Raw genomic sequence first — 23,844 nt, forward strand, 5'->3', positions numbered from 1 at the left:
ACAATTTAGGAGGCTGATTTTATTAATGCGATTTAACATTTTTGGGGGGTCAGCCGGTCTACAAGCGTTGCGGCATGAACTATCAGGCATAGGCCTACCTCACAACTCAACCCCTAAACCTAACCTGTAAAATAATGTCTAATTCTGACCCCAACCTGAATTGTTTCCTAATTGTAAGTGAAACTCAAAATTGCCTGTCTAGATCTCAAATTATACTATATACTTGTGGGGACATTTGGTCCTCACAAGTACAGTAATACAAGTACACGCACACACACACACACACGCACGCACACTCTCTAAAAGACAGAAGTATTGCACAGTGCTTACAATGAGCTTGTTGTGTGTCCACACATACGATCATGAAACCGAAAACAAAGAAAACGTCAAAGCCTCGTCAACTCGCTGGAGTTCCCTCGCGACACTTGCAGTCGTCCGTGCTTGACCAGAGGTCAAAATGTCAAGGTCGACGGCGGAAGAGAGAGCGTCCTGGCGTCGGTGTGTCTTTTCCCACGTGCACGCACACGACCTTGCGTGCTCGAGTCTCCCCACAAGGGCCAAGAAAAGGATAGCTGACAATATTATTGGATTTCCTCTTTTTGTCCGTTGATATTTCTTGCAGGGCTGCCCCACAATTCGGGGCAGCAACTGATACATTCAAAAACAAAAAATGTTATTGCGATACATTATTCAAAACAACTGATCATTCTTTTTCTTTCTTTTTGTTGCGTTTTCTCCTTTGCCATAAGAGTTTCATTCATTAATGTTACATATCCATGTTTAGAAAGAGAACACACACACACAAACGTTGCTACCCTTAAATTCATCGGTCGATATAAAAAACAAAACAAACAGAATTCTATCCTCAAAACACAGTTATTTCAAAAGCAGAGGTCTCTCCATGACTCACAGCATTGACCACTTAAACCCCATGCGGTTGAGCGGCATCCCTCAGGGGCTCTATTGTGTTATTGTGGGAACGATGTGAGCTCGAGTCGATTGGCTATTTTCAGCGAAAGCTTTCCCCACAATAGAGATTGACACAATTAGAGGTTTAAGTGGTTAATAGTAATGCATAATGCACTTGCCAGCAATCATTAAGTAGCCTAACAGTAGGCAAGTAAGTTGTGTTCATTTTCAAACTGTGACATTAAACACTCATGTTTACATAACCACAATTATAAATCAGCCCCACCCCCCCAATAATAATAGGACATAATAATCAGACATCGACAGGCTTGTGAAATCATTTCCCCGGTGCCATGGTAAGCACCGTTTCCCAATCAAAATAAACACATGAAGATAAAAGAAATAAGCTTGAGTTTCCCGGTTCAGTTGTAATGTTTACATGTTGCTCTTTGCCAAACCAGATCAGAATATGAAACAAGGGCCGAGCCTCAGTGGAATACTTCTTCTTTCAGAATAAAACACTCTTTCTTTCTTTCTTTCTTTCCAACGAAGCCTTCCTGTGTTGAGTAAAATGGCGTAATTGGGTTTGTGTAACATTCCTAAGTTGCAAAGACCCGTATGCATAAATATACATTTGTGAGATCCAACATTTTGACACACTTTAAAACCTTTCAACATCTTCTGAATCCTGATTATGATGTACTGTAGAATGTAGATCAGTGGTTCTCAAACTTTTTCATGTCAAGGACCCCCAAAATGATATGTAATTTGGCCGCGGACCCCCATCTCAAAATATTTTGTTCCGGGGACCCCCCAGAAGCAAAGATTTGAGTTACAAATGTTCGCTTTAAAATATATATATATTCAAAGGTTTGCACAAATGTTCACAATTATCAAAAAAATAACAGATCTACAAGCTCATAGCGCGGCACTCGGTGCCGTGCTATGAGCTTGTAGATCTGCTATTTTTGAATAGCCAAAGGTTAAAGTGGTTAAAATTATTGTGATTCTGTATTAACACATTTTGCTGGGACCCCCTAAACCCCCCCCCCCCCCCCCAAGGACCCCACTTTGAGAACCAATGCTGTAGATCAGCATGAGACCAGCGTGTGCTTCGATACCCATTCATGACTCAAGCATGAGACCACCTCAGATGAAGCAGGACGTTTTGGTCACGCTTGAGGTAGAGTTCTCAACGGGCCTGAAAATGAAGGCTCGGCCCTAACTGGGCCCGAACCCGACTATTTCCATCATGTTATTCTGTTCTGAATGTGTATTTATCTATTATGAAGATGGCGCTGACGGCAGCGGACATTAACTTACACTGTGCTTACACTGTGCTGATTTAAATTAAGTTAAAGCCTTGTCTTGCTCACGCACCTCTGTGCAATGCAATGCATCGTCTGCATTTCTCTGCCTCTCTCGACCGAGTCTTTGTCCCCCCCCCCCCCCCGACTGTCTGAGACCGACTCGAGACTGTTGTTAACCTATTAGCTTAAGTTTACACGCGTTGGGTGAGAAATATTATAATACTGAACTAAACGCGGGTGGATTACATTGTATTGTGAAAATCAGAAAGCACCGTTTCTGCCACTTGTGTAACTTAACACAGCGCGCCGGCATAGAGCACGCCGGTCAGTTATCTTAACTCACAAAAACACATTGAACATCCTGTTAAACCTTCAAATTAAAACCATCTCACAACGTCAACAACGACACATATGTAGTGTACTGCGTGTGTGCACGTTCTCGCGCGTGGCTTGATATATATGGAAAACTCGCCTGCGTTCTTTAATTGATTTCTGAACAAACCTGACCACTGAATGTACACTATTGTTGAAGGCTGGTGTACTGTAGACCAAAATTGCCGTGGGTTTTTGTATTAAAAGGGCCCTTGATATGCCTACCGCATGATGCATGGATGCATCATGCGGTAGGCAGTAGCCCTGAAACATGAATGTGAACCATGGCTACATATGCGGCAATGGATTACAAGAACGCTCGTCCCCAAACAGGGTCTAATCCGACGGCCTCTGTCTGCGAAATGAATGGGGGTGAGTGTGTTTTGGGGCGAGTGCTCTGTTTACCACCGGAACGCTCGCTTTTTTACTCTCTCTCACTCTGCTGCTGGCTCAGTGAGGGTGAGCAGCACAGTGCAAGTTAACGCCAGTAAGTCAGCGCTGTCAGCGCCATCTTCATAATAGATAAATACACATTCAGACAGAACAGAATTCAAAAATATATTATAAAAATAAATAAAATTAAAAATTATTATTATTATTATTTTTTTCCATGGAGAGACCAATTAGCATACTTTTGAGGCCCGGCTCGGCCCGAAAACGTCGGGTCGGGCCGGGTCGGGTTCGGGTAGAATTTGAGAACTCTAGCGTGAGGCAACCGGGTGCGTCTCTGCATTAAGAGTAAAACTGCAAAGGAAATAACTCTGGAATGTGTTACAACAGTGTTTGTTGTATGTTTCACAGGGAAAACAGAGCGAGTGAGACCAAGCAGGCCTTTTGGCCAAACCAAACAACGTGTTTGCCGCGGTGTCCCACAGGAGTGTGGCTTTTACCACAGTGGTTCCCAAACTTTTTACATTTATTTCAAGGACCCCAAATTTGGTATGCAATAGGCCCCACGGACCCCTCGTGACTGTGAGAGTGTACTTGTACGTAAGAAATTGATTCTGAAATAAATGCCATCCTCCTGCGATTGACTAAACGTTTCTGCCACTCGCATTGTGTGAGTCTGGCAGAAAAGGGGATCTTTTCAGACACTATAATCACTTAAGCCCTATTTTGCGCTGCCAGGGTGTTCAAACATTATAAACAAATGATATGCCTTCGATTGTCAAAATGTTTTGACAATTCTCGACAAAATGATATACCTATGATTGTCAAGAATTGTCAAAGAGTTTCATAAATGTTCAAGCGACAGTAGCTGACCTATAAGCTCACAGCGCTTGCACGTCGGGACAACAGACTGAAAGTGGTCAATGAGCTTAACGGGCTGTTTGCGTGGCTTCACTCTGGTGTCTCGTTCCTGTATTTTCCACATCTGCAGTATCTGCATACATGTTTTAACTGTACTTGCATGGGTGGGTGGGTGGGAGGTCCACCTCCACCCATTTGGCCCTCAATGCAGTTTACAACAATCGCTACAAATATGTGTGTGTGTGTGTGTGTGTGTGTGTGTGTGTGTGTGTGTGTGTGTGTGTGTGTGTGTGTGTGTGTGTGTGTGTGTGTGTGTGTGTGTGTGTGTGTGTGTGTGTGTGTGTGTGTGTGTGTCCCTTTCTGTTTCCAGTCCAGAGACAGTCCACCTCCACCAATCACTTTGGTTGATTGTCAGTCACTGGGGCATACGGTAGCAGAATCGTTCATAACATGGCATGACTAACTGTGTGTGGTTATGACTTGTGGTGTTATCGTGTTATATTGTACTGGTTCTCAACGTCGGGCCCCCCTTTTTTTGGGTCGCTAACTGTGACACCCTGCAAGTGTACACATCTGAACACTCGAGAGGGGTTTAAAGTGTAGATTGGGGTTCCAGTAGCCTATGTCAGTGATTCTCAACCTTTTTAATTTCAAGGACCCCCAGTTTGATATGCGTTAGACCACGGACCGCTCATTTGCGAAAGTTTTTCATCTCTGGGACCCCCAATCTACACTGTAATGTAATGTGTTCATTTAACTCAGAGTGTACAAATGGAACCAAAATGGACCCGTAGTACGGGTTCTATTTGTACGCCACAGTTACAGACCTGGACCCCCTGGTGGTCCCCGGATGGCCCCAACGTTGAGAAACCGTTGTTATAATTGTATCATAGAGGTTATGCATTGTAAGCCTTTGTTTGTTTTCAGCTGTAATATCGTGGATTTATTTTTGGAGCGTCTCTCTCTTGAGAGAGAGTTCAAAGTTCTGGGGGAGGGTCAAGGACCATCAGGGGCCCGGCTGGAGGAAGGATGGGGGGGGAGGGTCCTATCCCAGAAAAGAAGCATCACTGCTGGGCGAGCAGGGCATTGCGATTGGCTTTCATCTTCTCCAGTCTCTTGGAGAGATGGTTGTTACTGGCCTCCAGCTCGTCTATACGGTCCAGAGCCGACCTCAGCTAGAGGAGGGGTGGGGGGGGGGGGGGGGGGGAAGAGAGAGAGAGAGAGAGAGAGAGAGAGAGAGCATGGATTAAAGCTTGACTGTAAACTCCTTTGGCAGTGTTACATTTTGAAAGAGAGTGAGCGAGTGAAATAGCTGTTATGAATAATAATAATTGTATAGCACTTTTTAAAAACGGTTACAAGCGCTTCACAAGGCATCAAAGTATTAAAGCGAACATTGCGCGTGAAACATACTAAAAGGCCATAAAAGGCCAGCTGTGATTGGAAGAGTGTTCACTAGGTCCTGTCGGCCGATATTCGGTCTTACCTCTCGTTGCAACTTCCTCTTCTCCACTTTGAGTTCATCTTCAACTTTCTCTGCGTTCTCAGAGGCAGACTTATAGCGCGTTACCTGACCCTCCAACCGTATGATCTGCACAACACATACACGTGAGGGACAGCTTTTCATTGCATGGGTGCGTCACGAATCCACGCACGGTAGGCGTTTCATTTGCTCAAATTAATCAAGAAAAATGTACAATTTAATCTAAATGACGTGATTTCATCTGAATGACATCATTTAACCCATTAAGACCTGGAACTGTGTCATTTTTAGATTTGAGCAAAAAATAATTATTTTACACTTTGGGCTATTCAAAAATAGGAGATCTACAAGCTCATTGCGCGGCACCGAGTGCCGCGATACGAGCTTGTAGATCTGCTATTTTTGAAAAATTGTAAAAATGTGTGCAAATCTTTGAATATATATATTTTTAAAGCGAACATGTTTAACTAAAATCTTTGCTTCTGGGGGTCCCTGGAACAACATATTTTGATGGGGGTCTGCGGCCAAATACATATAATTGTGGGGGTCCTTGACATTGACAAAAGATTGAGCACCACTGATATAGAAACATATGTTTTTCAGAATACTGTTGAGATTTAGGAGACATGTAGAATCGGCTTCAGGTCTCAATGGGTTAATATATATGATGATTTAATCTGAACGATGTGAACACAATCTGAATGAAACACAACCACACAGTACTTACATTTTGTTCTAAAGCAGTGACTTCCTGTTCTGATTTCACCAGTTTAAATTTAAGGTCAGATATCTGTCTGTTGGCATCTCCTGTGAATAGAAAAATAGAAGAATAAAAATCATATCCATATGATTATTAACCATTATATGATTTGTAACAGGCTCAATCGCAGGAGCCAGATTACAGCAGGATGTCTTTCAAAGTTCTCTTTCTGTACAGTAGAGGTTCTCTAAAAAAGTCCCTGGACCGTCAAGGTTCCTTGAGGGGGTTCCAAATGGACCCTTTCAGGTCTGTAACTCTGAGTGTGTGAACACTCAAACCTCTAACCTCAAGCCTACAGGTCCGTTCACACCGGGATCATTTATTTTGTGCGATTAACCCATTAAAACCAGGAAAGCATCTGTGTCATTTTGTGCCACACTGTGAGCTTGTACATCTGCTATTTAAAAAAAAAAATCTTCAAAGAACATGAATATTACGCAGCAATAAAAGCAACGTTAATTTATTTTGGAGACGGGGAATAAAAGATGCATTTTCTGGTAGTTTATCCGTCCCGGTGTGTAAGGGCCTTCAACCCTAAACTGAAGGAACATACAGTAGGCATGACCTCTCTGACCAGTGCTGGCGTAATGGAAGGGGTTTAGGTGCTGCAGCACATGGCACCAACCTTGGGGGGGGGCACCAAACGGTGGGGAGAAAGTGAAAGAAGACTCAGCTATCGCAGAAGAGAGGCGAAATTCAGAAGCAACGACTGCTGAAGGAGCGCCAAAACGGTGCAACGCGCCGGTGAAGCGTCAATTTACGGTTGATTGCAAAACAAGCAGTATGGAAGGCTTAACCCATTGAGACCTGGAACTGTGTCATTTTTTGATTTGAGCCAAAAAGCATTATTTTACACTTTGGGCTATTCAAAAATAGCAGATATACAAGCTCGTAGCGCGGCACCGAGTGCCGCGCTACGAGCTTGTAGATCTGCTATTTTTTTTAAATCGTGAAAACATGTGCAAATCTTTGAATATATATATTTTTAAACCGAACATTTTTAACTCCAATCCTTGCTTCTGGGGGGTCCCTGGATCAACATATTTTGATGGGGGTCCGCGGCCAAATACATATCATTTTGGGGGTCCTTGACATGAAAAAGACTGAGCACCACTGATATAGAAACATACGTTTTTCAGAATAATGTTGAGATTTAGGAGACGTGTAGAATCGGCTTCAGGTCTCAATGGGTTAAAGTAATGAAACATTGTACAACTCAGCCATTTGATATTTCCCACTGCAGGTGTCGTGTGACAGTGAGGACGTTTGCAGCTCAGTTGCTGTGTTGTGAGACTCACTCTGCAGGTCCAGTAGATGTGGATCCATGCCGTTCTCCAGTCTCTCTTCCTCTGGATTGGAACCTTCTGTCCCGTTACGCTGGTTCTGGTCCAACTGAGACTTCATCCTACGCACCTACACACACACACACACACACAATATATAAGGTATGAATTATGGCTGCACGATATTAGGAAAGCATGTGATACTGTATGCTATAACACTGTTGAATATTGTGATGACAATATAAGTCGCGATAATAGTAAACAAATACTGACTCAGTGGTGGAAAAAGTACTCAAATTCTTTACTTAAGTAAAAGTACCAATACTGCAATATAAAAATACTCGGTTATAAGTAAAAGTCCAGAATTAAAAATGTACTCGAGTAAAAGTACAAAAGTATTGGCATCAAAATGTACTTAAAGTACCAAAAGTAAAAGTACTAAATATTTGAAAATAGCCGATCTACAATCCTAGGTATAAAATAGGTTTAAAGTGGTTCATGTATGTTTCATTATATCATAATTTACATCTGAAAAGTAACTAGTAACTAAAGTTTTAAAATAATTGTAGTGGAGTAAAAGTACAATATTTGCCTCTGAGATGTAGTGGAGTAGAAGTATAAGTATTGGAAATTGGAAATACTCAAGTAAAGTACAAATAACTTAAGTAAATGTACTTAGTTACTTTCCACCACTGGGTACAGTATACAGTTTGAACAACATTCTGCTCACATAGAACCCAGAGAGTGAATAGCCTAACTGTATGGACTCACTGAGAGAAAACGAAGAAAGAAAGAAATGGATTACTCTATATTTCCGTTCCAACGACATGGTTTTTACTGAAAACAGCACCTGGCAACAGCTGCTATTGACAGTGCATATCGTTGCTGTCGGGCAGAAACCTCTGATCTCCATATTTGAACCCCCTACCTTGAACACATCACAGCATCACACAAAAAGTAGCAGATCCACCAGCTGGAAACACTGCGCGTTTTGAGCTTGTCGATCTGCTACTTTTGATATTTTTTAACCCATTAAGACCTGGAACTGTGTCATTTTTAGATTTGAGCTAAAAAGTATTATTTTACACTTTGGGCTATTCAAAAATAGCAGATATACAAGCTCATAGCGCGGCACCGAGTGCCGCGCTACAAGCTTGTAGATCTGCTATTTTTGAAAATTCGTGAAAATGTGTGCAAATCTTTGAATATATATATTTTTAAAGCGAACATTTTCAACTCAAATCTTTGCTTCTGGGGGGTCCCTGGAACAAAATATTTTGATGGGGGTCCGCGGGCAAATACATATAATTTTGGGGGTACTTGACATGAAAAAGATTGAGCACCACTGATATAGAAACATACGTTTTTCAGAAAACTGTTGGGATTTAGGAGACATAGAGTAGAATCGGCTTCAGGTCTTAATGGGTTAAATTCGAATCCTGAAAAGTAACAGTTTTGGACATATGAGGTTTCCACTGGACAGAGATACACTGTACATCCACCAACGTAGGAACACAGTTGCTCACTGCTCCGCGTAAAACATTTTCTTCTAATCTAAACAAAAACATCCTTTATACCTGGAATGTTGAAATGGATAAAAACCCCAAAACAAGTTAAATAATCTCCTCTGCGACATGTAAAAGTCATGTAAAACAGTGGTTCTCAAACTTTTTCATGTCAAGGACCCCCAAATTGACACTTATTAGCCCGCGGACCCCCATTTGAAAAGATAAGCCAGGGTCCCCCATAAGAGAAGAATTTTACGGCTCTAGCAGTGATTCTCAACCATTTTAATTTCAAGGACCCCCAGTTTGACATGCATTAGGCTGCGGACCCCATTTAATGTTATCTCTCTGGGACCCCAATTTATATTGTAAAATCAATGTTAATTTAACTCTGAGAGTGTACAAATGGAACCAAATGGACCCGTTAGGGTCCATTTGGTTCCATGTGTACGCTTTCAGAGTTACAGACCCATAAGGGTCCATTTGGTTCCTATACATCATTTAGCTGGGGACCCCCTGGAACCCCCTCAAGTACCCCTGGGGGTCCCCGGACCCCACTTGATGTAAAAGACATGTCTTTTTGCGATAGTGCATGTTGATATTGCGATGATGATACATTTTCGATATATTGCACAGCCCTAGTGTAAATACAGTACAAACACACACACACACACACACACACACACACACACCCACACACAGATTACACACACTCAAACACGTGCTCACATACTGTATATCAACACAAGCATACACAAAAAAAGTAAATTGGGATGGACTGAATTCATTCATTAGTGTTACGTAACGATGTCATGACGTCTACCTCACCTGATCCATTAGACTTTCTCTCTCGTCAACCAGCTTCCTCAGTCGCAGCTCTGCAACAAAACAGGGAGAGATCAGACCTTTGCCACACTATTAACACATTGACTGCCAATCGCGTAGATCTACGCGAACCGATTTAAAGCCGCAGCGTGCCAGTCGACTCGCATTTCCCATGTTAAATCGAACAGGTGCAGATTCCGTTTTTTTTTTTTTTGCCCTTCCGGTTTCGGGGGGGGCGGACCGGAAACGAAATAAATCTGGTTCCGGTTTTTGTCCCGCCTCCGTTTCCTGTCTAGCGATCAACTTCAACAGCGGTTATCTCAGCTGGGGTTTTCCTCTCCGCATCCACCATTCTAACGTTATCGTCTCTAACTCCAAAATGGAGGCACGGATCGCGTCGCGGTTTTCAGTGTTTTGTTCTCTCGGATCCCGTGTTTGTGTTGAACCAAATGAACGTGGATTTTAAACGGATTTAGCGGGGGCTATGGCGGCTTGAAAAAAACAAAAAAACAACAAAAAGAGCTTGGCACTGGTGAGTACATTATGAGATTAACCTCTGGCGTTAAATGTGTTAAAAATGGAATAGCACAGATTGCCTGAAACGCAATGAATTGCTCCAGTGTTGAACTTAATTAAACAGAATGTAACACAAAGAATAGATTATAAATTAATTAATAGAGGAGGATTTGAGTCAAGTTTTCAGTAAAAATACTGTATGCAGCAAAATTTGGCCGTCAGTCACTGGGCTTGAGGAGCTAGCATTTCAGTTATTTTTTTATAACAACATTTATACAGTTTATATACTGTAGTTAACCACATACTTATACCTATATACCTCCTTGACCCTCAGTGCTTTATACTTGGTGCCTTCTTTTATCCCCTCGCCACCAATTCTCTTGAACATAGCTAATCTACAGTACATGCACGGTTGCTATTTTCACAGAAAGCACATGTATTTTTACAAAATGTTCGCCTATTATGACATGACCAGAATAGGGAGGCTAGGGTTCATGTGGTTAATTGGGACATGACAGTTTATTGAGGACTATTTGAGAGGAAGATAATGGGAGTCTGGTGGTGGGCGATCAATAGCTCATATAGGCTAGAGCAGCACCCTGGGCAAGACCTGGGATGTTGGTTGTCTAGGAAGTTGACAACCGGAAACGGTTGAATTTGGCGGAAGTACCGCCCAAGGAAATGACGTTGATGCTTTACAAATCTGTTAACATTCTCCGTGAATGAAACGAGTGTTGTGATTGGTCAAAAAATATAGTTTCCGGGGGAAACGGAAATCCTGTCCACTCGGACTTCCTAGACACTCGATGCTTTAGGTCGTGACCAGGCTCTTCTTTTCGCAGATGAGTGAGGCTGGGACCGAGGTTACTAGAGCAGTGGTTCTCAAACATGTCAAGGACCCCCAAATTGATGTATTTGGCAATGGACCCCCCCCATCTTAAAATATTTTGAGTCAGGGACACCCATAAGAGAATTTATGTGTTGTTCTACAGTATGTGTTAAAAAATGATTCAAAATTTCTCACAATTCTTCAATATCTTTTTAAAATAGCTGATCTACAAGCTCTTAACACGTCGCACGCTGTGAGCATGTAAATCAGCTATTTTCAAATAACCAAGAAATAAAACAGGGTCAAAATGGGACATCTGATTTTATGATGATATATTAACAAATTTTTCTGCAAGGACCCCTGGTCCTTGCTCCTCCGGGTGTGTTGTATTGTCACAGCCATAGCCACGCCTCTCTATCGCTCTCCCTGAAAGACCACCAGGATAACATTGAGGAAGAGTAGAATTCATTAGGTGGAGACGGACGATAGGCTCTATGCACAGCAGCCATATTGGACAGAAATTGGGCGCCTTCCTTGCTTCCTTCACAGGTGTTACCAATGACACTAATGAAGGCTCTGTTCCTTTTAGTGTAGCACAGTGGTTCTCAAAGTTTTTAATTTCAAGGACCCCCATAACTCTGAGAGTGTACAAATGGAACCAAATGGACCCTCCCGGGTCCATTTGGTTCCATTTGTACCCGACGTGGTTCCATTTGCCGACGTGAGCGTTGTGAGCTTGTAAATCAGCTATTTTTGGCTAATGGCCCCTCCCTGAAAATGGATGCTGGGGTTCAAGTAAAGGAAAGTAAAGTAAAGAGTAATTGGAGAGAATATGCCCCACATTTCAAATGTTGGACATCTCCTTTTTGGAACTAAAACTCTTCATTTGATAAAGACATATCATGTATACACACTGAACACATATAATTAGGTCGATTATGGCTCTCTTACCCAGCATGCTCTCTGCTCCCACATGAGGTGACTCCTGAGCCAATCGGGAGGCGGAATCTGCAATGTCATCATCAGCGTCCCTCTGTCCCGTCTCCCCATTGGTTGTCACCTCAGGAGACAGCACGATTCCGTGTTTCTGTTCCGGAGAGACCACAGACAAGTCAGTAAGTTAAAGGACCACTTCGGCCATTTTCAAATTGGTCCTAGCTAATGCTATAAGGTGGCACCATTTCTGTCTACTTACTCCGTGTCTCAGAGGAAGGTTGTGGACAGTTCAGAAACCTGCCTACCAGTGACATCATCGGTAGGCAGGATCTGTACTTTTTTTTAAATTAATACAAGAACAATATATGGCTTCCATTTCAGCATGCAAACTTCACAGGAAGGGAAAAGGTTGTACTGCATCTATTAGCTTGGAATCCTTAGTCATTAGGCAGGTATCTGAACTGTCCATAGCCCACCAATAAGACACAGAGTGAGTTGTGTCATCTTATGAGCATTACTGAGGGCCAATTATATGAAGATAAGAAGAACTGACTTTGCATGCTATATTAACTCATTTTGCTGGGGACCCCCTGGAACCCCCTCAATAGAACCCCACTTTGAAGACCATTGACATTACGAAATGAAGACGGGACAGTATTGTCTGCCCCGTCATTGTTTTAGTGTCATTTACACGATTAAACAGATGTGATAAAGATGATGAATGTGGACGAATTGGCTCAAAAAGCGTTAAGAAGATGACAGATTTGGGAGGGTGAAGTTTAAAGGAATAGTTCATCCAAAAAAAAAATCTTTGTTTTTGTCGCAAGCTAATAATTTGATGAATAATTTGAGTCTCCTACCAGATACATTAGCATCTTTCCGCCAGTCATCAAATTATTGGCTTAGGACCAAAAAATGTTTTTTTGGTTGAACTACACCTTTAATAAAAGAAGAATAATCCATTTTCAAAATGTCCCAGTTCAATCACAACACCTTTCCTTTACCTCGGTCTCAGTCGGTCACAGTCAATGAAATGTGAGAACTGAGACTCTATCATGGGTGGTTGTCTCCAATATGGGTTTAGAAGGATCAAGTAGACGACATACAGTACTGCCATTCATTGTGCATTGTACCCAGTTACTTGCACCATTATTGCAAACATACAGTACACACACAGCTAACTTGGTGCTGACTGCAGACTTTGACCCCCGTGTACCTTGAGCGCCTCCCTGAGTCGGACCACCTCGTCCCTGAAACGGTCGCGCTCGATCCGTACAATGTCCGAGAAGTCCCTCTGCCTCTCTAAGGCCTGAGGGGTCACCCCGCAGCAAGAGGTCAAGACAGAGGTTAGTAGAGAGGAGAGGAAGGAAACGGATGAGTTCACAAAGGTTAAGGCTAGAAGCAAAAGAGATGTTACAGTGGAAATATGTAGGAAAATTAGAGTAGTTAAGAAATGGTACGTAATAAATAGGCTTTTTTTAGTGCCACAGTTGGTTAGATAGCGACATTAGTGGCCACTGCATAACTCCTCCATCTTGCATTGGCACTGTACACAGTGCCTGTTGTACAATGCACTCCTCAATGCATCTTTCCTGCATTGTGGCAGCTCTGATTAAATAGTGTTGTGATGGCTATCGTACACATTAATCTTAAGGCATTTAAGATGCATTGGTACTGCATACAATGGTAGCCATTTCTGCATGTCTTCAAATGCATCTTTCCTGCATTGTGTACTATTGCGGTGGCCAGTGTTGGGCAAGTTACTCAGGGAGAGTAACACGTTACTAGTTACTTATTGCGCCTAATATTACATTTCCTTTTACTTGGTATCAAGAGTAACTAGTTAAATTACAAGTTGTATTACTATATTACTTGTGCACACACATGTTACATCATATTTTGTGAGAGGGTGCAAACTTAAAAAGAACAGATGTACAAGCTAACAATGTGTCACTTCTCAACGTGTTGATAGCTTGTAGATCGGTTCCTTTTTTGCATGTGACAAACTCCTACTAAGGAGTATAAATTATAGCTATTATATAGTCTATCTTGATCAAAAAACAATCACATTCATTGGAACTTAGTAACTCAAAGTAGAGTAATATATTACTTAGTAAATAGTTACTGCCCAACACTGGTTGTGCCTAGTGTAGATATTGTTCATGCATCCATGTAGCATTGGTAGTGTATGTGGTAGCTACTCCAGTCTCACTATACTGCAGACAATTTCTTATTCACTGTTACACAATAGAGCGGCTACACTTCGACCAGCTAGTCACCAAAACCACTCCTTTTAACTTCAGATCTTTCCTCTCTCTTTTTATTTGTCCTTTTTTCCAATAATCCCAGAGGAGTAACGGTTCAGAAAGCATGCGGTAGAAAACGCAGGACATGTGCAAACTGCAGCTGAGTGGGTTGGTGTTGGTGTTGTTGTCCAGAGGTGCTGGAAGGGTTAAAGGACTACACCACCCATTTTCAACTTATCTTCATATAAACAATCCTCACTAATGCTCATGATAAAATGGTACCATTTCATCATGAGCATTAGTGAGGACCAATTACATGAAGATAGGTTGCAAATGGGTGAAGTCGTCCTTTAAGAGCCCTGTCTGTTTCTGGTGACACACATCAAAATAATCATATTTGAACTGGGTACCCCCCAAAATATTCATATTTGAACCGGGGACCCCCACCCTGACAAGCATAAATTGTAGGAGTTGAGGCATTACATTTAGTTTGACCCAGTTCCACAGATACATATTGTGAAAATAGCAGATCTACAAGCTCACAACGGCTCGCAACGCAAGCCGTTGTGAGCTTGTAGATCGGCTATTTTCAAAATGTTTGCCTCTTTCTTTGACAATTTGGCCAATGTTTGACCAGTTTGTATAGTATAGTGTTAGAGAGGTATTAAAATTCCTTAAATTGTCACTTCACTGTCATCTGGGGACCCTCCAAAATCAAGTGGGGGGGGTCTCGACCCACAGGTTGAGAACCACTGCCCTACAGGATCACATTTCTCCAGAGCTGTCACTCCTGTGTGTGCTCGACATATTTTCCATCTCAGCTTCGCTATTAAGTCGTGCGTACAAAAGGAAGCAGACTTCTCACTCAAATACAAATAAAAGCAGTTATCATACACATATTTTTTTATGCTGTGATGCTTGAACTGTTCTGTAGCAGTCATTCTATACAGCCGTTATCTTTGCAATAGCTGAATTCTATAGTCCTGATCACTTCAGTATTAAATCATTGAGAGGCCATTTTGGCATCCTCCACTGTTAATTACTACTGTACAGCGATGTTTCTCAAACTTTTTCATGTTCATGTTAAGGACGCCCACATTAATATGTATTTGGCCACGCCAGACCCCCCCATATGAAAATATTTAGTGCCAGGGACCCCCATACAAGATTTGTGTTCAAATGTTTCAAAGAATACGCCAATTGTTTTTCACCGTTTCTCTTTCAAGATTTTTTTTGTTGTAGATTGGCGATTTTCTAATAGCCGATGTTTACTGTATATGTGGTTAAAGTTGTACAATTATTTTGATGCTATATTAACAAATTGCTGGAGACACCCTGGAACCCCCTCAAGGACCCCCCGGGGTCCTTGAGGGGGTTCCAGGGTGTCTCACTTTGAGAACCACTGCTGCACAGTATATTGTAGCTACTGTAGTCTTAAGACTGTGAAAAAACTGATTCTTCAGTAGCTCTGTGCGATGGACTGGTTGACTGATTATCACGTTTGAACTTTTGAACAGAGTTTGCATTTGTACCCCGATCCTTTTCTCCTTCCACTCCAGGTTCTCCTGCAGGTCTGAGATCTCCCTGGCAGTGCTGACCCCCTTCAGCCGCAACTCACCCACCTCCTGAACCACCACCACAAGGACGCAAGGGAGGAGGCAGGAAAGGGAGGAAGGAAGTGAGGAAGGAAGCAGGGAAGGAAGAAAAGAAAAATCAGCAAGCAAGAGAAGTAAAAGCAGGAAAAGCAGTGATAGTTGTGTAAGCAAAGCCTACACTGCAAAATACCGATGTACAGAATAAATCAGGAGTTTACAGTGTAACCATGTGAGTGTATTAGTCTAGGCACAGATGCATTAAAGCTACAATGCATACGCGTTATGTCCGTTGGCCAATGGAGTGAGGTAATAAAGATGGCAGCACATCTAATGTCCAATCCGGTGCACTGCTTCAAATAACGTTATCGACATTGTCAACTCGCAGGTGTCCTTAACCGACACCAGGATTCAAAGTTCTCAATGGAAGAACAGGGAGACCACATGTACTAGTTATAGTGTATATAACATACACTACTGAATCCCGGATTGTGGCTTTAAATGCTGCTGCATGATTAGTACAGACTGTGTGATTTCGTTCCCCTCTCTGAATACTGAACAAGTGAAAAAACTAAACAAAAAAAATCTGTGAGGGAAGAAAACAATGATCTGGTATTTAGGATTTGCTCTGTTTTAATATGAAGACAGATTTTCCGTGTTGGGCACAGGCGGCAAGGAATCTCCTCTGGAATTGAAGCTCTCTTACACAGTGCTGTTCCCATTAATGGCCCAGCCGATGTCGCTATTTCACCTTCTACCGGTCACAATACATTATAATCTCAATACAAGTGAATGAGGTTTTGGGGCGGAATTTATACTTGATTTTATTACCTTAGTAAACCTTTTCATAAACACTGTTTTTTTTAAACCATCATGATATAGGTTTAGTAAAATATGGTCCCATTAAATAAAAAAACAACGATAAAGTAATATGTATTTGGCCACGCCAGAATACATATTCTGAAGGATGTTTCTAGGGTTTCTATTGGTTCAACCGAGTGAAGATCCCACGCCCTTGCTGCGGTTACAGCCAGTCTGTAGAGCTTTGTCCATTCTTTTTACGGTATGGTTGGGACAGCACAACACTGCAACTGTGTTGTGTGCACGTGAGTCGGAGGCCACGTGGAAAAACTTTGCCTCTGAGCGCAACAGCAGCCTTTTGCGATTTCAAAGCGAAAATAGCTGTGGTGTGACTTTCTAATTTATCTAGTTCCAACATGTCATTTCTTTGCCTCAGTGTTGGCATCACATCCCCCTTTAAAATGTCTTGGTGGGTGATTGTTCTGGCTATAATGTTACAGGGGAATGTCTACCATTTTGCAATTTCACTAACAAATATGTATGTTTTTGATTATGCCTTTTGAAGGTATATCTGAATAATAGCATTGTCAAGGTGTAATTGGGCATTTAACTAATGCTCTAGATATGGCAACAATGATCATAGGATGTTCACGAGATCTGAAAATCACGTGGGGTGACCACTTAGGAGACCAGATCTGTTTATACCATTTAGTACTATTGGCCAGATGTGGAACGGGCTATCTTGTCAAGAAGATCAAGGATCTTTGCACTAAGTTCAGAGACCTTCCCTGATTGGCTACAGACAACAGGTAACAAGGTATAAAAGGTCTGATTGGCTACAGACAACATAGTTGGGTCATTTATGGCACTTCCGTGACCGCGGAGAGCGAAGGTTCGTTTCTCAATGGATTTGTCATCTAGGAGGGTTATTAAACAAATTTAGCCGGGGTGTCTTTTTTAAAACGGCGGGGAAAATTTGTGGGAGACCAAAATCCAAAATGGCTGCCGTGAAAATGAACTTTTTAATGGTTTGACCTACAATGATGCACAATACATGGTTTCAGAGCTTATTTTGGTCAAGGAATACATATATGGTGTTTATATAATGATTTGACCTATTGTCGACCTTCAAATGCAAGATGGCTGCCAATTATGAGCTCCAAAAGGGAGTTTTTTCAAAATCGTCACAGAGCCTTCATATTAGGCTCAAATGAAAGCTCTGCTCATGATGAGTTGAATAATATACAGTATAAGTACACAGAAGTAATCTCTGAGGTCAATAAAGTCAATGTTTGTGTGTAAACAGCAGTTGCTGATTTGCGGTTTCCCATTAAATAGGGTAGGCTACTGAGAATATGGTGTCCAGTTCATCCCATCACATTTTCATAATGAACCAAAAATAAATGAGCTCTATAGCCTAACATAAAATAGTATTCTGTATGCAAAGCTAGAAAGGTTAGTTGCTTGAGGTGAATTTAAAGGTCAACTCATTTGTCACCCTTATTTTGTAGTATTGCTCCCAGTGTTTCCTGTCTGTCTTCCTTGCCTTGTCTAACCAGTCTTGTGATTTTGTCAGTGTTTCCACCTGTGTCCTCCTAGTCCCCGAGCCTATCCCAGTGTTGATTGTCAGTTGAGTTCACCTGTGTCCTGTTAATCCCTGTATATTTAAGCCCTGTGTTTGCACTGTGGTCTTGTTGGTCTGTTGTCATGCGAGGTGAGGTTTTTAGTTGTTGTTCTTTGTGCTCAAGAATCTTGGACATTAGAGCGTCTGCCATTCCAGAGCCCTTGAATCGCTTGTAGATGGCATAGATGTAGGACATCAGCTGGTGGAAAGTTACGAGGATTGGGAGGATGTCCTTGAACATTAATGGATTCTCCGCCTTGAGCTGAGTGAACGTCTTGTAGGTGGGCAGGTGACCAACAAGAAAGGAGAATGGAATATTCTTCTGCCGCATGGCCTCCACATGTTTCACCATTATGTCATTCACCACTGACTTGCTTGGAGGTTCATTGTATGTTGTGTGGTAATTAGGCATGCTCTTGTTGGGTGGTGGATGACAGCAGGACTGGGCACCACTGTATCCTGGAACTCGCTGCTCTTCAGGTGGTGGTCTTCTGCCATGATTGTCTACACGAGACAGTGCATGTATTACAGAGCGAGCACGCTGCGGAGCTGACCCATCCACTGGTGGATCTACCCTGGGACAAGCAGGTGACTCACTCTTGCTACCAGGGGGGGCATCTGTACTGGCAAACCTTTGTCAGTTCCGCACACTTCTGCTTTAGCTGTGCAGAGATTTCCTTCTTCTTGGTGAGCGTTTCAGCAGTCTCTTTGCCTGGTTTCTTTTCATAGCTCTCTGGCTGCATGTACATGACATTTGTTCGATGGACTGCTGTAGAGTCACCTGTCATAGTGTCAATCTTGAAGTCGTCATTGTCGATGATCACGATAGCTGGCTTGCTGTCTGCGATCTCGTGTGGGCAGGTTGCTGATGCCTCCACATCCATCAGAGCCCAATGGTCATAGAGGAGCAGTGTGTCTGCAAAGCTGATGCAGACACCGCTCTTGTGCAGAGTGTCTACCAGATCTTTACTCCTTGTCATGCCATGGACATTTACTCCCAGGTTGATAGCAGAGCTCCGCAGTGTGCTCGCTCTGTGATACATGCACTGTCTCGTGTAGACAGTCATGGTACAAGACCACCACCTGAAGAGCAGCGAGTTCCAGGATACAGTGGTGCCCAGTCCTGCTGTCATCCACCACCCAACAAGAGCAAGCCTTATTACCACACAACATACAATGAACCTTCAAGTCAGTCAGTGGTGAATGACATCATGGTGGAACATGTGGAGGCCATGTGGCAGAAGAATATTCCATTCTCCTTTCTTGTTGGTGACCTGCCCACCTACAAGATGCTCACTGAGCTCAAGGCAGAGAATCCAGAAATGTTCAAGGACATCCTCCCAATCCTCGTACCTTTCCACCAGCTGATGTCCTACAGTACATCTATGCCATCTACAAGCGATTCAAGGGCTGTGGAATGGCAGACACTCTGGTTACAGCAGGGGTAGTAGTGGAGGGGTTGGTAGACCAAGCACTACGAGGAAAGCACTACAGACAGGGCGTGCTGTGCATCCTGCTCTGGCGAGAGGTTCTTATCCAAAATCACTTCCAAGATTCTTGAGCGCAAAGAACAACGACTAAAAACCTCACATGACAAAGGTCTACAGACCAATAAGAACACAATGCAATCACAGGGCTTAAATATACAGGGATTAACAGGACACAGGTGAACTCAACTGACAATCAACACTGGGATAGGCTGGGGGACTAGGAGGACACAGGTGGAAACACTGACAAAATCACAAGACTGGTTAGACAAGGCAAGGAAGACAGACAGGAAACACTGGGAGCAATACTACAAAATAAGGGTGACAAATGAGTTGACCTTTAAATTCACCTCAAGCAACTAACCTTTCTAGCTTTGCATACAGAATACTATTTTATGTTAGGCTATAGAGCTCATTTATTTTTGGTTCATTATGAAAATGTGATGGGATGAACTGGACACCATATTCTCAGTAGCCTACCCTATTTAATGGGAAACCGCAAATCAGCAACTGCTGTTTACACACAAACATTGACTTTATTGACCTCAGAGATTACTTCTGTGTACTTATACTGTATATTATTCAACTCATCATGAGCAGAGCTTTCATTTGAGCCTAATATGAAGGCTCTGTGACGATTTTGAAAAAACTCCCTTTTGGAGCTCATAATTGGCAGCCATCTTGCATTTGAAGGTCGACAATAGGTCAAATCATTATATAAACACCATATATGTATTCCTTGACCAAAATAAGCTCTGAAACCATGTATTGTGCATCATTGTAGGTCAAACCATTAAAAAGTTCATTTTCACGGCAGCCATTTTGGATTTTGGTCTCCCACAAATTTTCCCCGCCGTTTTAAAAAAGACACCCCGGCTAAATTTGTTTAATAACCCTCCTAGATGACAAATCCATTGAGAAACGGACCTTCGCTCTCCGCGGTCACGGAAGTGCCATAAATGACCCAACTAACAAGTGACAGGGTATAAAAGGTTTGATTGGCTACGGACAACAAGTGACAGGGTATAAACGGTTTTGGAAGACAACAAACTGCTGGGTTGTTTTTCCTCTACAGGAAAATGTCGGGACAGTGTTTCTCAGTGGTGTGTGACCTGGAAAATGCGACGTAGCATAAATTCGTTTTTTTGTGCGCTGCATAGGTCACATACTGTAGGTCATAGGTCACAATGCTCACCGTGAGCAGCTCTTCGCTCTGTTTCAGCGTCTCTCTCATCTCCTTGAACTGGAACTGCAGAACACTGTGGGCGTGTCTCTCCCTCTCAAACTCCTACAGTACAAGCAGAGATCAGATGGATGATATAGAAAGTTATACCAAAAATAATACACAGTGTCTAATTCAGTGGTTCTCAAACATTGTCATATTGCATGTATATTTAGGCTATGGAACCCCTCTGAAAAGATTGCCTGCTCCATAAGAGAATCATCGTGTTTTTCAAAATGATACGTCAGATTTAAGTTTTCCATAATCTGTCAATTAAAAATAAGCTAGTAGTTCTAGTTGTAGGTGGTCAAATTTTGCTGGGAGCCCCCACGTGGGGAGTTACTGGACCCCACTTTGATGCGATATGCCACAAAAATATCACATATCACACGAAAAGAGGCAATCTACAAGCTTGTAGATTGCCTCTTTTTGCTATAAAAAAATAAGAAAAATGAGAGCAAAAAAACTACATTTACACCCCCCACCCCAAAACAGATTTTATTTTTTTCATATTCGATGAAATCGATTGCACCCCTACAATCTGATGCAATGTAGTGGGGGGGGGGGGGGGCTCCCTATTTCATCTCTCTCTCAGCTAAGGGGGGTCCCTTTGCCCCGAAAAAAAGAAGGTGACGACACCCTGCATTATAATCATGTTTAGAATCATATAATAATAACAATAATAATAATAACAACCCATGAAAGGTGTGAGCCCCCCTGACCTTGGTCTTGTCGTCGTACTCCCGACGCGCCTCCCACAGCTGCTCCTCCAGCTCGATGAGCGCCTCTTTCAGCGTGTCCACCTGGTACATGAGGTTGGACTTCTCGTTGTGCAGCTGGGCGTTGGACACCATCGCCTTGCGGTACTTCTCCTCCGACTCCACCAGAGAGTCCTGGAACAGGGATGATGACACGCTTTAGATCAGTGGTTCTCAAACTTTTTCATGACAAGGACCCCCAAATTGACACTTATTAGCCCGCGGACCCCCATTTGAAAAGATATGCCAGGGACCCCCATAAGAGAAGATTTGTACAGCTCTAGCAGTGATTCTCAACCATTTTGATTTTAAGGACCCCCAGTTTGACATGCAATAGAGGCTACGGACCCCCATTTAATGGCATTTCTATCTCTGGGACCCCAATTTATATTGTAAAATCAATGTTAATTTAACTCTGAGAGTGTACAAATGGAACCAAATGGACCCGTTAGGGTCCATTTGGTTCCATTTGTACACAGCGTACACAGCGTTGGTTCCTAACTATCCATCATTTAGCTGGGGACCCCCTGGAACTCCCTCAAGGACCCCTGGGGGTCCCCGGACCCCACTTTGAGAACCAACGCTTTAGATCAGCGGTTCTCAAAACTTTTTCCATGTCAAGGACCCCCAAATTCATATGCATTTGGCCCCGCGCCCCCAGCTGAAAATGTTTTGTGCCAGGGACCCCCCAGAAGAGAAGATTTGTTAAAAATCTTCGCTTCTCTTCAAAAAACAAGTCACATTCAAGCGGCCATAGCTATAGAACGGAGGCCCACGCCCGTGAGGACTGTCACAGACAGGGTTGCCAGATCTGCTTATTATAATTTCCCCGCAAGATTTTATTTGAAAATAGCCGATCTACAAGCTCACAACGCGTCGCATCGCGACGCGTTGTGAGCTTGTAGATCTGCTATTTTCAAATAGCTGATGTATATGTTAAAGTGCTCATATGGCCCATAGTCGTCGCTTCTTTTGGGCTGGTTTTCCTAGACCTGGTTCGCTTGTTTCTCTCAAAGAATCTGGCAACACTGGTCACAGAGAATATTCCATGATTTTTCAAAGGTACAGTAAAATCGCCGTTTTCGGCAAGGCAAGGGGACAGTAGACGGATGAATGAATGTATGAATTCCTGGCAGTGAATGAGTGTTAATGCCGTGCCTTGATGTCCCTTATGGAGGCCTCTGTCTCCACGGAGAAGGAGGTGTCACAGCTGCCCCGGCGAGAGGACGGAGCCCCCAGCGAGGCCAGGGTGGCAGCCGACAGGGTGGAGGCCGTCCTGGAGCCCTGGGTGGACACACACACACACACACACACGCGATGATTGGCGGTCGGTCGGTCGGTCGGTCACTACACACAAACACACCGCTGACACAGACTGTAACTCTTCACTTTAGCCACATGCATGTGTATATCAGTGATTCTAAACCTTTGTTTCTTCTTTTTTTCAAGGACCCACAGATTGATATGCATCTGCAGGCCACGGACCCCCATTTCATACCCTAATTATTTTGCATAATTATTTTGACTCTGGGACCCCAATCCACAGTGTTCATCTAACTCTGAGAGTGAACCAACCAAATGGACCCTTACGGTCAGTGATGTATTTTGACTAAAGATAAATGTAAATAAGCACACACACATGGCATACCCAGATGACTAAAGTTACTGTATATGCACACAAGCGCAACTGCAGAATTCTCACAGACGCATACGAACACACACACAAACACACACGCACACACACACACTAGAACTACACAAATTCACTTTTGTGATGACATCAGCCAACTGTATGTGTCGCAACCCACCTTCAAACTAGTGTCCCTATTTTGAGAATGTCGGGGGGGAAATATATATAATAATAATAATAATAACAAAATAGCAGATCTACATGTCACAAAGCAACGTGTTGTGAGCTTTTAGATTTTTTTTTAATATATATATATTTTTTTTAACAGGGCTTAAGTGGTAAAAGAAAAGAAAGTTAAAGTAACCATATATGGAGCTCTAGATCAACCACGCCCAAATATGGAGTTTGTGATGTCAGACTTAGATAGGTTAGTTACAGTAGATATGTCGGATAGCTCCATATATGGAGTACCAATATTCAGTGGGTAACTATGGCAACCTATCAA

The 23,844-nt window shown here is 42.7% G+C and overlaps 1 protein-coding gene across 2 annotated transcripts in view; it reads right to left on the reverse strand.

The window, feature by feature from the left end:
- Positions 1-1,976: 1,976 nt before the first annotated feature.
- lrrfip1b (leucine rich repeat (in FLII) interacting protein 1b) overlaps positions 1,977-23,844 on the reverse strand; it is a 67,790-nt gene continuing 45,922 nt past the window's right edge. Inside the window, exons 5-14 of one of the 2 annotated variants that reach the window (XM_084050702.1) lie at positions 22,868-22,993; positions 21,674-21,844; positions 20,925-21,017; positions 13,196-13,288; positions 11,995-12,130; positions 9,702-9,751; positions 7,384-7,498; positions 6,053-6,132; positions 5,329-5,433; positions 1,977-5,017 (exon numbers count right to left, since the gene is read on the reverse strand). In XM_084050702.1, the coding sequence (XP_083906828.1) occupies positions 4,907-5,017; positions 5,329-5,433; positions 6,053-6,132; positions 7,384-7,498; positions 9,702-9,751; positions 11,995-12,130; positions 13,196-13,288; positions 20,925-21,017; positions 21,674-21,844; positions 22,868-22,993 (1,080 nt within the window). In that variant the 3' untranslated portion in view covers positions 1,977-4,906. The remainder of the gene's footprint in view (positions 5,018-5,328; positions 5,434-6,052; positions 6,133-7,383; positions 7,499-9,701; positions 9,752-11,994; positions 12,131-13,195; positions 13,289-20,924; positions 21,018-21,673; positions 21,845-22,867; positions 22,994-23,844) is intronic. The other variant, XM_084050703.1, reaches the window with a different exon arrangement.

Source organism: Gymnoscopelus microlampas, assembly GCF_963454915.1.
Source record: "Gymnoscopelus microlampas genome assembly, chromosome: 24".
NCBI classification, from domain to species: domain Eukaryota; kingdom Metazoa; phylum Chordata; class Actinopteri; order Myctophiformes; family Myctophidae; genus Gymnoscopelus; species Gymnoscopelus microlampas.